Source organism: Theobroma cacao, chromosome 5 (genome assembly GCF_000208745.1).
Source record: "Theobroma cacao cultivar B97-61/B2 chromosome 5, Criollo_cocoa_genome_V2, whole genome shotgun sequence".
NCBI classification, from domain to species: Eukaryota; Viridiplantae; Streptophyta; class Magnoliopsida; order Malvales; family Malvaceae; genus Theobroma; species Theobroma cacao.
In genome coordinates, this window is record NC_030854.1 from 3,571,753 (window position 1) to 3,588,316 (window position 16,564).

At 33.2% G+C, this 16,564-nt stretch overlaps 2 protein-coding genes across 2 annotated transcripts; both read left to right on the plus strand.

Annotated features, from left to right (window-relative positions):
• LOC18598049 (protein NUCLEAR FUSION DEFECTIVE 4) lies at window positions 4,579–7,002 on the plus strand. The gene has a single exon (XM_018122405.1). The coding sequence runs from the start codon at window positions 4,792–4,794 to the stop codon at window positions 6,625–6,627; it is 1,836 nt and encodes a 611-aa protein (XP_017977894.1). The 5' UTR covers window positions 4,579–4,791; the 3' UTR covers window positions 6,628–7,002.
• LOC18598051 (serine/threonine protein phosphatase 2A 57 kDa regulatory subunit B' beta isoform) lies at window positions 12,734–16,329 on the plus strand. Its single transcript, XM_018122044.1, has 2 exons — window positions 12,734–14,328; window positions 15,664–16,329. The coding sequence occupies exons 1-2, from the start codon at window positions 13,162–13,164 to the stop codon at window positions 15,985–15,987; spliced, it is 1,491 nt and encodes a 496-aa protein (XP_017977533.1). The 5' UTR covers window positions 12,734–13,161; the 3' UTR covers window positions 15,988–16,329.

Consider the following 16,564-nt stretch of genomic DNA (forward strand, 5'->3'; position numbering starts at 1 on the left):
CGGCGTCTTCCCTTCTCTTCCCGTCGACTTCTCTCTCTCTTCTCTCTCTCTCGGCGGATCTCTTCGCCTTCTGTCGGCCGATCCCTCTCTTTCGTCGACCTCTCTCTCTCTTCTCTCTCCCCCGACGGATCTCTTCGCCTTCTGTCGGCCGATCCCTCTCTTTCGTCGGCCTCTCTCTCTCTCTTCTCAGATCTCACCCCCTCTTCTTTTTGTTTTGTTTCTTTCTTTTGTTTTTCTTTTTTGTGGCTAACTGCTGGTAGATATGTTTTTGGTCGTTTTTCTTCCTTTTGCAGGTTGCAGGGTCTTTAAAGAGTCGGGTTGTCCAAAAATTTGGACAACCCGGTGATGGGGTTCTGGCACCCCCTGGAGTTGGTGGCCAGAACCCCCCATCCTGCGTAGTGGGTGGGGGAAAGGATGGCTCCCTTTTTTTAAAAAAAAATAATATAATTTTTTATATTTCTGTTTATTTTATTATTTATTGTATATATATATATATATATTTTTTAGGGTGTCTACAGTGAGTCAACATAATTTTATGCTTGACTGATATTTCAAAAAGTATATTTTTCATTTTAACATCTTGTTTGATGTTTATATATAGAAGTAGTTCAATCCAAACCTTACTAGTTTTACTACTAGCAGTCAATTATCCATTTGAATGATCGGTTGGTCGGCCGATAAAGATAGTTCAACCTTCAAATTGAAGACAACCATTGCATGTTTAACAGGACTTTTCTAGAGGAAAACTAAGACAATCAACCCGACCTCTCCCTGTTGACAAGGAAAGTTGGAAACATATGCAATAAGCTAGAATATATTCGGGATAACACGTCGTTTTATTTGGATAAGATTATCCAAGATAATGCATTACCCTTTTATCTTTAAAAATTAGAATTATCAAGAATACTAGATATTAAGATTGTTTGATAAAAAGTTGTTAGAATAATATTGATAAGTTATAAATAGGTTTAGGTGTTCCATCAACAAATTCACAAGAGTATATTGAAAATATAATAGCAAAAAACTCTCCTCTCCAGGGAAAAATCCCCTCCTCCCGCCTGTGAGCTGATTTTAGAATCACGTAAGTCTTAAAAAGACAAAAAATTAGTAAAGGAATCACGTAAGTCTTGAAAAGATAAAATATTAGTAAAGGGATAGGATTAGTAGTGAGGAAATTGGTGAATTGAGTGATTTAATCTGTCATACCTAAAGATTAAATATATCAAATATTTTTAAAAAATTGATCAAATATAAAAAAAGATTACATCAATTAAACATAGAATTTGTTCGGCCATTTAGTTTTGAACTAATGAACCAAAATTTGGTCATTTTTTAAGAAATTATAATATTAAAATCTATAAACTTCATCTACAATTATAAAATATACAAATTATATATAAATTAAATATATATATATATACATATAATATATTGCTTTATTATATATGAAATTAATTACACAATTTATTAGTTATAATATTTTAATTTTTATATCACAATTTGTATAAATAATAACTAATTATAAACAATATATTATAAAAAATAAGGTGATACTTAATAAAATTATTAAGTGTAATTATATAAATAAAGTTTATTATAAGTTACAGTAATATTTTTGTATAAATTAAATATATGTATATATTATTTTATTTTATTATGTATATATGAAATTAATGACACAACTTATTTGTTATAATATTTTATATCAAAGTTTATATAAATAATAACTAATTATAAATAATATGTTATAAAAACTAAGATAATAATTAATAAAGTTATTGAGTGTAATCATATAAATAAAATTTATTATAAGTTATAGTAATACTTATACGAAACATTATTAAGGTATAATAATTAAAACATATTAATATATATGATATTTACCATCATATATTACAATATTAACATATAAGTTATATAATTTAAAATATATAACTTTTAATTTTATATTAATACAGATTTATAAATAAATATATATATATAAATAAAATTAAATTACTATAATTATAATTTGTATACGTACATATAATAAACTAATATAATTTAAATATATTATTAATTAAGTTTACAATCAATTCTTCTTAATAAATATAAAAAATTATATATATATTAATATATATAATATAATATAATATAAAAAATTAGTTAAATTTTTTAGATAAATTAGTTTAAAAATTTTAAAATTAAAAACCGACTAAAAAATCCAATTGAATCAAATTATATTTAATTTAAATAAATTATTAATTTAGTTTAATTTTGTTCACCTTGTCCAGGATTAGAGAAAAATATTATGTTGTAACTGGTCAAGCTTGCATAGGGTGATGATCCAAGCTCTTAAAAGGGTGTTGACGTTTGATTCATTGTCGCCACGTCGCCACGTCGTTTTCCCAAAAGTGTCTATCCGCAAAGAGAGATCACTTCATTATTTGGGCAATGACGCAGCCAATGACCTCACTAGTCCATCACTGGTTAAGAACCCTCCTCGAGCCGGGGTGTCACTTTTGGGTGCCCCACCCTGCCCAGCCGACCTGCGTTCTACTTCTGCCTTTCTCAGCCCCAATTTCCCTGCAAAATTACTGTTAAAAGGTACTAAATTTTTCTCGTACCTTTGAAATTTATGATTGGAACAAGACAATTAAGTTCGTCTTTGGTAGACTTCCATGTCCCAGTAGCCGTAGGATTGGAGCATAAATTGGAATTTTAAAAATTCAAATCAATCGAAACCATGTGCAGACATTCACAAAATTTTTCCGTCATGTTTCAACTTTTTCGTTTATCGTTTTCTCTATAAATTTTAAAAAATTTATAATATGAAACTAGATATTAATGTGATACTTATGAGTTAAGTATCAAAATATCTATTTTAATTTATCAAGAAATTTTATAAACTTATAATAAAAAATATGGATGAAAGGGTATTTTGGATGAAAATTATAAAGTTTCAAGATAAAATTATCATATTTTTTAAAAATTTTGATTTGATATTCAAAAATCATCTACTCAGTTTTTGAGTAAAATGTTCCTTCTTTAATTAGTCTGAGGACTTCAAGAAGGTAATTAGGATGAAGATTTGAAGCTACTGGGATAAAGGAAGTGGAGGATGATCTTGCGGTGCACATAGAGTAAACAAAATATGGTCCTTAAATTAATTAAGAGAATTCATAATAAATAAAATTAAATCTGTCAATTTTATTTTGATTTTAAAAGTTTTGAAAAGACATAATACTTTAATAAAAATTTTAAAATATTAAAAAAATTAAAATAAAATTTTATTACTTTGTTACATTTAATCAAATTTTAATATTTTTCTTTTCAATCAAGATTAATAATTAATTAATTATTATTAGTTAACATTGAATTGTCATTTCATGTTATATAATATTTTCACTTTTCACATTAATTCCACATGACAAAAAAAAAAAGACAAATGACTTTTTGAATAATGACAATTATTCAACTGTTAATCATAATAATTTATTTGATTTAAAATAATATAAAATTTTAATTAAATGTAATTAAAAATAAAAATTTATTTAAATTTTCTTAAATAATTGAGGAGTTTTTGAAAGCATGAAGTGTTTTGAAAAATAAAAAATGCTTATATATATGGTATGGTTGAGAAAAAGGATTGGCTTAACCATTAAACTCCAAAAAGTTTCGATCTGCACAAACAATTGAGTTTTTAAATACTATATTTATTTCTTCAAAATCCTTACCAAACCAGCACTTAATTAGCTTTGAATCAATGCTGTTAGCAGAGGCGAAGACTTGTGCCTTTAAAATTTTTAAAATTTTTTATTTTTTAAATATATATTTTTAATAATCTTCTTAAAAAACTTCTATTTTTATTTCTGTCTTTAATTCTGAATAAAAGTTTGGTCCCTACGAGGGTTGATTACAGTTTGGGGAACCCCAGCACTCATAAGCTGACGAATATCAATATTCCAATTTCATGGCTGTGATGAAATTATTTATTCAGATTTTTGTTGATATGTACCATATTGAATACTTCTTTGAAGTGTCTTTATGACCCACCAGGAATTTCTTGTTTCCATTAGCTTAGTTTTGACATTTCAACCTTTTGTTGATGTGCCATGAGATAACTGCTTTAATTTAGACTTCTTTACGGAACACACACTTCACTTATTTTACATAAACGGACGACTACACATTCTAATCCTAAAGAACTCAATAGTTTGAGCCTTTGAGGAGAAGAAACATGTACTAATCATTGAGAGGTTTCAGTTACTATTTCAATCATTTTAACTGACAGCTTTCGACCATGTGATGTGATGATGTGAATGGTTAATTTTTACAAACTTTGCTTGCTCATATACATAACAAATTACTTACGGGGCATCTGCATGGTAAGAAATGGTAAATCCTGAACATGAATCAAGAAATCTTGGCTCGTTCTCGGGCAAAAGAGTGTCAACAAACGGTAATAATGCAATTATAGTAGTGGGGGATGCATAAAAGTTTGTGTGGTCTGTCGTTTTCCGGCGTCATATAATTGAAGTATACTATGGCTTCATCTGATTATTGTAGTATTGTGTCCGCATGTCTTGTCCATCTCGCAAACCACACCATCCATTCTAAGCCTCAATATTGATAGTCAACTCTCCTATCCAACGTGAAATTTGTTATGCTTTAAAGTTTAAACCGCCTTAACCTCATAAAATAAGCTATATATATGTGCTTTTCTAATCTTCCTACTTGGTTTCTAACCTGCCTAAACTTTGTGTTTTAGCATTGCTAGATTGCCAGCAAAAAGAGTGAACAAAAAAAAGGATGGCGGCGGATCATTTCAGTGGTGTTGGTTGTGCCTGGAGAGAGATGCAGAGCTTCGGGTTGAACCTGATTGTTGGACGTTGGTTCATGGTCTTTGCTTCACTGCTTATCATGTCCGTGTCAGGTGCAACATATATGTTTGGTCTATATTCAACTGTTATTAAATCATCTTTGGGGTATGATCAAACTACTCTCAATCTGCTAAGCTTTTCCAAGGACTTGGGTGGCAACGTTGGGGTCCTATCAGGGCTCATCAACGAGGTAACACCTCCGTGGGTGGTTCTCTTGATTGGGTCAGTCATGAATTTCTTTGGGTATTTCATGATATGGCTTGCTGTCACCGGCCGCACTGCCAAACCCCATGTGTGGCAAATGTGTGTATACATCTGCTTAGGTGCAAATTCACAAGCCTTTGCCAACACCGGGGCTCTTGTCACTTGTGTCAAAAACTTCCCTGAAAGCAGGGGAAGTGTTTTAGGCCTGCTGAAATCTTATGTTGGTCTGAGTGGTGCAATCCTGACACAGCTATACCATGCTTTCTATGGAGAAAACTCAAAGTCTCTTATCTTGCTGATCGCTTGGCTTCCTGCTGCTGTTTCCTTCGTCTTTCTTCGAACGATTCGGATTATAAAGATTGTTCGCCAGACAAACGAGCTCAGAGTTTTCTATAATATGTTTTATATTTCTCTTGCCCTTGCTGGTTTCCTTATGGTTTTAATTGTCATACAAAACAGACTAAGTTTTAATAGAATTGAGTATGTTGGAAGTGCTTCTCTTGTTACTTTATTACTGCTCTTTCCACTCACTGTTGTTGTCAGAGAGGACTTCAAAATTTGGAGAAGAAAGAAACAAGCCTTGAATGATGTTTCTCAGATGAAAGTAGTAACAGAAAATCCACCAACTGTTGAATTAGCACCACAAACAATGGCAGTAGAGTCACTGCAGCCGCAACCAGCCGGAGATCCAAAAAGTCCAGATCAGAAACATGTTGCTTGCATGGAAAACATCTTCAAGCCACCAGACAGAGGTGAAGACTACACTATATTGCAAGCACTTTTTAGCATTGACATGTTGATTCTCTTCATTGCAACAACATGCGGTGTTGGAGGAACATTGACAGCTATCGACAACTTGGGGCAGATTGGTAACTCACTGGGCTACCCAAGTCGTAGTATAACCACTTTTGTATCACTTGTGAGCATATGGAATTACCTTGGACGAGCAGTGGCTGGTTTTTTTTCTGAGTACTTATTGACAAAATACAAGATACCGAGGCCATTGCTGTTCACTTCCGTGATTCTCTTTTCTTGTGTTGGCCATCTTTTGATCGCCTTTGCAGTCCCAAATTCCCTCTACTTTGCCTCAGTTATAATCGGATTCTGCTTTGGAGCACAATGGCCATTAATGTATGCCATCATCTCTGAAATTTTTGGCCTTAAATACTACTCCACATTGTACAATTTTGGTGCTGTGGCTAGTCCAGTTGGATCTTACATTCTAAATGTTAGAGTTGCGGGTCATTTATATGATAAAGAGGCTTTGAAGCAAATGAAAGCTTTGGGTCGTACAAGGAAACCAGGGGAGGACTTGACTTGCACTGGAGGGCAGTGTTACAGGATGGCTTTTATTATAATCATAGCCACCACATTGTTTGGATTCCTTGTTTCTTGTATTTTGGTTCTTCGGACGCGAAAGTTTTACAAAAGTGACATCTACAAAAAATTCAGGGAGGAAGCGGAGGCTGCCGAAACAGACATGGCTTCGACTTCAAAACAAGTTGAACCCAAAGCTCCTACAGATGCTGGAACCACCACAGCAACTACCTCAGCCAACTAGCCAGAATTTACTAACAATTTACGTGAGAAAATGGGGACTGAATACACTCAACTCAGCTTGTATTATTGTATTTTCCTCTCTTTTTTCCCTGTAATTATGGGAAGCATACCCTTTGCAAGATCCAAGGTTCAAGCTGGCACTTGCAAGAAGTCCTTCCCCAAAAAGGAGCCTTTGTGCAGTAAGTCTTAAGACTTGTGGCCACTTGCAATGATTCATAAATATGACATGATATGATATGATGTATTTTAGTTTTTTTTTTTCTTATTTCTCATTTATTGCAGTCTCCTCACACAATAAGACAGAAGGTAGACGATATATGGCTCCAAATCCCCTCACTCTCCTCCTCAATATACGGTAAAAGAAATAATTTCTGAATGTATTGATTTAAGTCATTGGTTTGGCAGCTTTCTTTGCTCTTCTTTGTAGGGTTTCTTTCTAGTTCTCCTTGAGAGCAACCCATTAAGGTGGGGGAGACTACCTAATCCATAAGATTGAAACTTTAACCAACATCGTTCGGTAACTTCCAAATTGAAATCCTTCATCCTGTTTGTCTTATTATACTTCAATCTCTTTTGGCCTAAGGGCCAAATAGTTTTTGACAGCCTAAATACCCTGAAATTCAAATGCTTCGAATGCAAGCAAGACAGGAGAATAACCAGCTGTAAACAAAACAAAAGACAAAGACAGGACACCGCACGCAAGATTTTTGCCCTCGTGGGTAGGGCCTTGTTTTCCTCTCAAAAAAGGAAGATAAAAGAAACTTTTTGCATTTGTTTTGGTTCACTTATCAAGCACTGTGTTTCTGATAGATACCAAAACCCAGAAGGCCGAAAACCTGCCTGCCTCTTCTACAATAACTGAATCATGTATCAAAGTTAGACCTTGGAAGCAGACACTACGGTGGTATCATTTTCTTTTGGACCTCCCACTATCTAGGCCTTGTTTTCAAAGTCTACTCCCACCAGCCACCATACCACCAAAGATTCTTCAATCTCTGTCATTTCATTTATATGGTTAATCATTTCAGGCCCACGAGGCAACTGGAAACTTGGATTGTTTTATAAAAGGTAGCCGAAAGTTAATCTACTTTTTCCCACGCTTATGAAACTTATATGAAAGGGATTTCAATATCAAACATCATCTCTTGTTCGACAACTGAAATTGCCTGTAACATTTTCAAACCGCGAAAACCACGTTCTATACATCTTTGTCGAACTGGCAGGCTTGACATACATGAGTTTCCACACCCACATGATGCACATTTCCACATTAGGCCATGATCTGATCCAATCGCTTATAGCTTGCCAAACTTTCTTGCCATGCCATGCTTTTTTGTTGGTCCAATGCCGTTGCTTATTGGCATTACCATATTGGCTAAATATCTCTCATACTTGTCCAAGGATGATCTTTATTTTATTCCCAACTCTTTTAGACTCTTAATAGTCAGTGCACCACCGCATTTGTTATACGCAAGCAAAGAATGTGATGTTCAATTTGCAGTTGAAGATAGAAGATGAAGAAGAAGAGGGAGAGATTGATCAAATTAGACGATGTAAATTATCATCTTTATTTAATTTGATTGAAACATTCAACGATTATATTTAGAATTAAATTTGTCAAATTTATCGTGTTTATTAAAAAATAAATTTGATTACTGTTTTAAGCTAATTAATGATTACTAGATTATCATAAAATTATGAATCTCCTAAATCCCAAGAGTGAAAATTGTCTCCTTCTAGGCATAATACTTTAAAAAAATCTTTAAACTATTCAATAAAATTCAAATAAACTTTTATTATTTTTATTGCATTGAATTGAGCATCTCTACTTTTATTTTGAACTAAATATACCCCTATACTTTTAGTTTAAGTCAAACAAACTTTTATTACTAATAATTCAATCAAAATCTCATTTGTCAATTTTATGTCATGTAGAGCTAATATGGCTTGTCGACATGTTATAATTGATTATAATGTGATATATTGACAAATTATAATTGATGATAATATGATTATGTGATATATTTACCATTTATATCAATACCATGTGAGCATAAAATAATAAATAATATTTTAATTAATGATAAATAGTCAATTATCAATCATAAATGCTTATTTGACTCAAAATAAAAATATAAAAATTTGATTGAATTTAATAAAAAATTATTTAAAATTTTTAAAATAATTTAAGAGCTTTTTCAAATATTATGCGTTCCTTTGCTAGTTTTATTAGTCAACAAGTGAATTTATTATTTTGTATAAAATAAAAAAAAAAAAGCCGAAGTACATGCGCCACAGCTCTTTGTTCCAACTTGGAAGTCCAAAGGTAACGGTTACCTTGGTGGTAGGCCGTTTCTAAGTTTTAAATGAGCTAAATGGGCCGATACGGTTCATGAACAGAACAAATTAATGGGGTGAACATATTGAGGCCAGGCCTATAAGGAATTCTTATAAAATGAAATAAGTGCCCAACATGTTGGCCCATGCTGTTCTTTTCCATCTTTCCTTCTTGCATCAAGCCCAACCAAGTGGCCTTTAATTGCGTGATTAAAGGCAACACAACACTATTATTGATTGATGATGAACGTCAAGGTCTTGGTCTAGGTTAGACTTTAGAGCTATCCGTGGTCCATTGACCACCAAGCTACTTGCTCTATCAGCTTGGGCTTTCGATTAGGTTATTCTAATTATTAAATGTTAGGAATTTGATGACAAATTTACGCCCAATTTGAAATTGAACCTGTAAGCAGGTCGACATCTTTTATCTAACTTTGAAATTCAACCAACAAGGGTAGAGATCATTCATTGGGTTAAGCTCCTCTCTTTACTTTTTAACATGTTCATCCTCTCAATATTTCATTTATGTAATCAATAATTACAAATCTATTAAAAAAAATGTTAGATTAAAAAATTGGAGAAGAATATTTTTAGCTTTTTTTGACAATAAACTGTAATTATTTAAATTTGATTTGGTTAATAGTTTTATTATTTGTTTCTTTACAATAACAAATAAAAAAACAGCAAATAATGAAAAGAAATTAGTAAAAAAATTAATCAAACAAAATGCTAAATTGAAAAGGAGCTTTATCCAAGTAAGACGTTCCATTTCGAGCGAGGAGCTCAATTACTACTTACTACTTTATTCTAGAAAGCTTATCGTATCGGTCACAAACAGTGGCGTATATTTTCCAAACATGGTTGTGGCTTCGAATGCATATAAAACCATCCTTTTCCAAACAGACAAATCATAGAATAATGAAGCTTTCGTATTAGCCTTTGTTGATTCCTGCATAATTTTCTTTGACAGAAACTCTGGGTGGCATTTTGCTGCATATCATATGATATGGAAATGGGAAACTCTCATGCGAAAATCATAGAATTTAGAATTTATCCATAAACACATTTAAATAAAATTTTATATTTTTATTTTAAATTAAATAAATTTTTATAACTAACAATTAATTAAATATGACATATGTTATTTTCATATAATTTGATAATAAATGATCAGAACTAACAATTAAAAACTTAAATCAACGGTTACAATCAATTTTCTTTTAAAAAGAATAAAAAATTGAAGTCAAAATTTCCCTTTAATCTCTTGATAATAGAGTGGCCACATTTTATGGCATGGAATTTCGGGTGAGTTACACATCACAGGGTGATGCAACAAACTTGAAGAGAGTAAACACTTGCGTAAAGGTCAGTTGTTGAAGGGTTCAATAATGAATACTGAATAATGAATAATGAATTATGAATCTCTAGCGTCATATGTTGGGGCACAGCTCCTTCCCAACGTCTGCTAAATAAATTTTCTTTACCAAAAATGATTGATTTTGACCACTCCTATGAACCCCTTCAAAATCTCAAACTAATGGCTAATGGCAGTGTAGTGCGTCTTCTTCACTATTTCTTCCACCAAACCCAACATGCAAGCATTAAAAAAAATATTATGTTGAGGCTGCTTCTTTATTTCCTTCATTATTATTATTGACCATGACCTCTTCCACTTAACCCTACCCCACTACACACAACGCTATAAACGGAGAAAGATTCTACCATTTATTATTACTATTCTAAACTTTCTAAAACTCCACAAACAAAATTAACATTATTAACTTTATAAATATAGCCTATTAAATCACTTCTAAATGAAACCTAATAATTTTATCCTCAATGCATAAAATAATTTTTTAAAATTAGCATCATATAATAAAAATTTTAAATAATTTTTATTAATTTTAATCAAATTTTTATATTTTTATTTTAAATTAAATAAATGTTTGATTGATTGGCTAATTGTTTTTAATCAAAATATCACTTCTCATTTTATGTCACTCAATGCTAGTGTGACGTATTAATGTAATCATATGAGATTTCTCAATTACTACGTCAATGTCACATTAATGTCAAATGGATATAAAATGATAAGTGATATTTTTATTAATAAAAATTAATCAATCATTAATTATAAGACTTAATTTAATAAAAAAAATAACATGCCTTTAAAATTTTATAAAAATAAAAGCTTTGATTTGGCACTAACAAGTAGTGATAATTTTAGTCAATTTTCAATAAATGTCGCGGGATAAATATACCAAGTCAATGCAATTGGATCTTTTTCTGTAACCAATAAGATAGCGATATGTAGCAAGAATTTGGTGGGGGGTTTGATGTCGTTTTTAAATATGGAATAGGATTTGTTTTTGGACCTCATCTTATCTCTTTGCACCAAGATTGACATTTCAAAATCCTATCTATTATTATTACACCTGCTCATTTTTCATTTGGTGCAAACCAAACTGGCTTTTCAGCTCCAATTTACTTATTTTTCTACCAAGCACGCCTCACATCTTGCAACTCTCTCAAAAAATTTTGCTCCTTAAAGACGATATAAACTTTCTTTTTTAATAGATTCGGACAAATAAATAATTTTAATTATTAAGTTAATTAGATCGTCGATGTGTAATTTTCATACTCACCGTGACGTGACATTACATTCCAAATAATATCAAAAGAGACCCCAGATGATCAAACTCATCAAGTGGGCTCCTAGTGTACAAGTAGAGTTAACTAACAACATTTATAATGTGATGATAAATATTTAGGTGATACTAGTCTTACTAGACCGACCCAAATTGGAGGTTTGACTGAGCTGTGAAAGACTAACCAAGTCTACAAGCAGGATCAAGTCTCTGGACTTGAGCAACACAAGCTTAGTTGACCCGATCGTATGCTGTGCTCTGTCCTCTTGTCTGTTGGTCTGTCTTCATGAGAATGTTCAATGATTCTCAGGAAGCCAATTTTGGTTGACATGATTGGATAGGAAAGCTAATGAACATGTAATTAGCACAAGGCCATCTTCACTTTCTTTTGTTTTGGTTTATTCCCATCTGATTTACTCCATTTTAGTTATGCAGAAAGATGGGATGAAATCATATAATAATTAAAGTTTCTTTTGATGTATTTGGATTTTGGTTAGATTGGATAATTAGAATTAGAATTAGAATTAGAAAGTAATTAAAAAGCACGCGGCAACCCAAAGTTGAAGCTCATTAATTGATAACAACATAAGTACAAAATTAAGAAAATCTAATCAAAAAGATTCAAAATTTTGACATTGCATTCGCCAATTTGGACAAATTAGGAATCTTACAAACCGAATAAAAACATCATTTTTTTTATAAATTTCTTAATTATGCATTAATGAAGAGAAAAAAAATAATATATCAAATTATCTAATAGGATCCAAAATTCTCTCAGATGCTTAAAATTCGGATTACCCGAAACGGAAGAAGAATTCGGAAGGGCAATCCGAGTTCTCAAACATGGTTGCAAAAGAGAACAAATCCAATCTTTTTTTCCACGTAGATTTTCGATGTGGGCCCAGGTATTGCCGAATCTTCACTCATAAGCCACGTGTATAACAAACAGCTTCAAAAAATAATAGTATTATATAAAAAATCCTATTTGTTTAAAATTAAAAAAAGAGAAGACAGATTAATCTACAAAATTAATAACTTTATTTTAGAAAATTGTTTTTTTAAATTATTGATTTAAGAAAACTGTTTATAAAGGCGTTTGTTGCAATCATTTCTTTTCAGTTTTTTTGAAGCTTTCCTTCCCTTAATTACCCCCCACTTTCGTCACTCCTCTCTCTCTCTGTTTCTTGGTTTCTCTTTCCTTAAATCGGTCCGTCCGATTGATCGCCGGAACACCACCACCGTTAGATCAATTGACTACATTCCGGCGATCTGCCTTCTCAGATGACTCTTTCCAAATTTCCGATCAATCAACGGTGAGAAAATCCAATCATTTCAGAAAAAAAAAGGAAACACCGATGGAAATCCTTGTTCTCCTTCTCTAATCTTAAACTGCTTCCTCTTTCAGATCCATTTTTTTCTTCTTTCCTTGGGGCAACTATTCCATGCATGCTGATCCATTGAATCCTCAAAATCACCGCCGTCGAATCCCTAATCCCTAGCTCGATTAGTGAGCCTAATCCTTATTAGGTTTTTATTCTCGTTTGTCCAAAATGTTGAAGAAAATTATGAAAGGAGGGCATCGGAAGCCTTCCAAATCGGATTCAACGGATCCATCTTTATACGGGTTCGGTCCTCCAGGTTCCCGCAATCCCGGGTCGGCTCCAACGCCCAATGTGGTCGTCAACCACGCTTCTCGGGCCGGGCCGTACACACCAGGTCCAAATTCCGCCGTTCCTGTGGTCCCACCCCCGATGGGCACCGTGGAACCCTTGCCGTTATTCCGAGACGTCCCCGTTTCGGAGAGACAAAATTTATTCATGCGAAAATTACAGATTTGTTGCTTCCAATTCGATTTTTCCGACACTTTAAAATCGGTCCGAGAAAAAGAAATCAAGCGGCAAACGTTGCTGGAACTCGTTGATTTTATTCAATCCGGCTCGGGCAAAATCACGGAGATGTGTCAGGAAGAGATGATTAAAATGGTAGCAATCAACATTTTCCGATGCCTCCCTCCGGCGTCTCACGAGAACACGGGGCAAGAAGCTACTGATCCTGAAGAGGAGGAACCCTATTTGGAACCCTCGTGGCCGCATTTACAACTTGTTTACGAGCTTCTTTTGAGATATGTTGTGTCTTCCGATACGGACACTAAGGTTGCCAAGAGATATATTGATCATTCGTTTGTTTTGAAGTTACTTGATTTGTTTGATTCGGAGGATCCCAGGGAAAGAGAGTATTTGAAAACAATTCTTCATAGGATTTATGGTAAATTCATGGTGCATCGTCCGTTTATTAGGAAGGCGATTAATAATATTTTCTATAGGTTTATATATGAAACGGAGAGGCATAGCGGGATTGGGGAGCTTTTGGAGATTCTAGGAAGTATTATTAACGGTTTTGCCTTGCCTATGAAGGAGGAACATAAGTTGTTCCTGGTCAGAGCGTTGATTCCTTTGCATAAGCCGAAACCAATTGCTGTGTATCACCAGCAGTTATCTTATTGTATTACTCAGTTTGTTGAGAAGGATTATAAGCTGGCTGACACGGTTATTAGAGGGTTGTTGAAGTATTGGCCTTTGACTAATTGTCAGAAGGAAGTTCTCTTCCTTGGAGAACTTGAGGAAGTACTTGAAGCAACGCAGTCTGCAGAGTTCCAACGATGTATGGTTCCTCTTTTCAGACAGATTGCACGTTGCCTCAATAGCTCTCATTTTCAGGTAACTTTTAAGGGCTTTTGGCTTTTGATACTTCGATTATGAGTTCAAAGTTCTAATAGTTTGAGTAGGCAATCACCTTTAGGAACCATTGCAATTTAGAATTATGGAATGTGCAATTGTTGCTAGGATATGAGATTATATTATTGGATTAACAACCATCATGATAATGATCCATTTTGATGCCAATCGTTGTCACCTTATGATATTTCTCTTGTAACCTTTTGGTACTTCTGTGTTATTTCTTGTGATTCTGAATGTTGAGCGGGATAATGATTCATGACACACAACCATTGGCACTTTGATGTAAGAGCTGCAATCTGTCGCATACATTGTGTTTTCTCATTTCTGATCTGTTTTTTGATATTTGTGCCAAGTATTGCCTACTATTGACCATTATACTTGCCATTTCGTTTGCTTCATTCTTTCTGCATATATTAAAAGGACTGTGGAGTTACTTAGTGTCCTATTGCGGAAGCTAGTAGTCTCAGTTTTCTCCCATGGTGTAGTTTATCAAATGCTTATTCAAGTGAGATCATGTGTCCTGGTTTTGTGTTGGCTAAGATTTGGTCAAAAAGAAAAACAATAATTTGCTTTTGTTTTTAGTAATGTCATTCATCATTGATTTTAGATTGTTTTTCTTTTTGTCTGTAGATAATTTTTTATTGCCATGCATTGTGACTTTTGAATTACACTCTTGATCAGTTAGTTTTAGAGTTTTTTGACAGATATATGATGAAGCAAATATATAAATCTTATTAAAAAATATTTTCTTTTTCTTGTAATCCCTTCTTTTTCTTTCATTAGCTGAACAGCATGACAAAATTTCACCAAAAATGGAATAACAATTTTTTCTGCACAAATGTTTGTTACAAGTACATTTTCTGTTTTTGAGATATACTACTTACTGCTTGGTTCCATATATTGTTTTACAACTCTTCTTGCCTTTACATTCTAGTCTTTGTAGCCTCTTCATGACTTCCTTAATTATAAACATTTACTCTGATGATTATACCAACATTCTCCTTTATCTTTTTGTTTCTTTTCATTTTTCATTTGGTTTTTTAGATGGCATTTTGCCTTAAATACAATATGGTTTGAGCTAGGTTTTACATGTGATAGATTACCTTTTGTAAAGAAGGATAAAATGGAATTTTTTGGAGTTGTTGTGTATTTAACTTTTACAAGTATGGTTTTCACTTGCTTATCACAATTTAGAATTGTTGGAGGGAGTGGCTTGCTACAAAATATTGTTGGCTTCTTTTAAAGGTTTTTTTTGGATCTTAGCGATAACATGGAAATTTTCATAGTTCTTTCTAAGACCATTATGTATTGCAGGTTGCAGAAAGAGCCCTCTTCTTGTGGAATAATGAGCACATTGTGAGCTTAATTGCCCAGAATCGGCAGGTGGTATTACCAATCATCTTTGAGGCAATGGAGAGGAATATCCAAAGTCACTGGAATCAGGCAGTTCATGGGTTGACTGTGAATGTGCGGAAAATGTTCATGGAAATGGATGCTGAGTTATTTGATGAGTGTCAGAGACAGTTTGCAGAGAAAGAGGCCAGAGCCAGAGAGGTGGAAGAGCAACGAGAAATGACATGGAAAAAATTGGCAGATGTGGCAGCGCAGAGAGGGGGAGACGATATGGTTACAGCCTAACTGATTAGTCAGAGTTTGTCCAGCACTAGAAATAGTTGGGTTGGGGATGATGGCTTTGCGGCTCTGCCCTTCTCCATTTTGGTGGTATTATTTTTTCTTTTTCTAATTTTTCTTCTTTCTTTTCAAATCTTTATTTTTGATCTCAGTCTGATCATTGAAGATACCCCAGAAAGAGCAGCGATAAATGTAATTTAAAATGTATGGAATTTATTAGTAAGATGCTGCAGATTAAGAATGATCTGTGAGGAACCACTTGTATTTTTGTCACGCTATTTGTTCTCCCAACACAAAAAGTATCAGATTTTTTTAGTTTGTATTGATAGTACTAGTTGAAAATTTTCACTCTTTTGAGATGAAATTTAGGATTATATTTATTCTAATTGAGGCAGCTGGATATTAGCATGCCTTGCTTTGGGTATTGTCTAAAAACAAGCAGACAAGCATTTCCATTGCAAGTGTGTAACTGTTAGAAATGTTTGTTTGACAGTGCAGCGCTAGGATATGGGAGACAGGGTAGATAGAAGTTGAGATATTATTGTTCTTGACTTATTGTTATGTTATCGGATATTCAGATTAG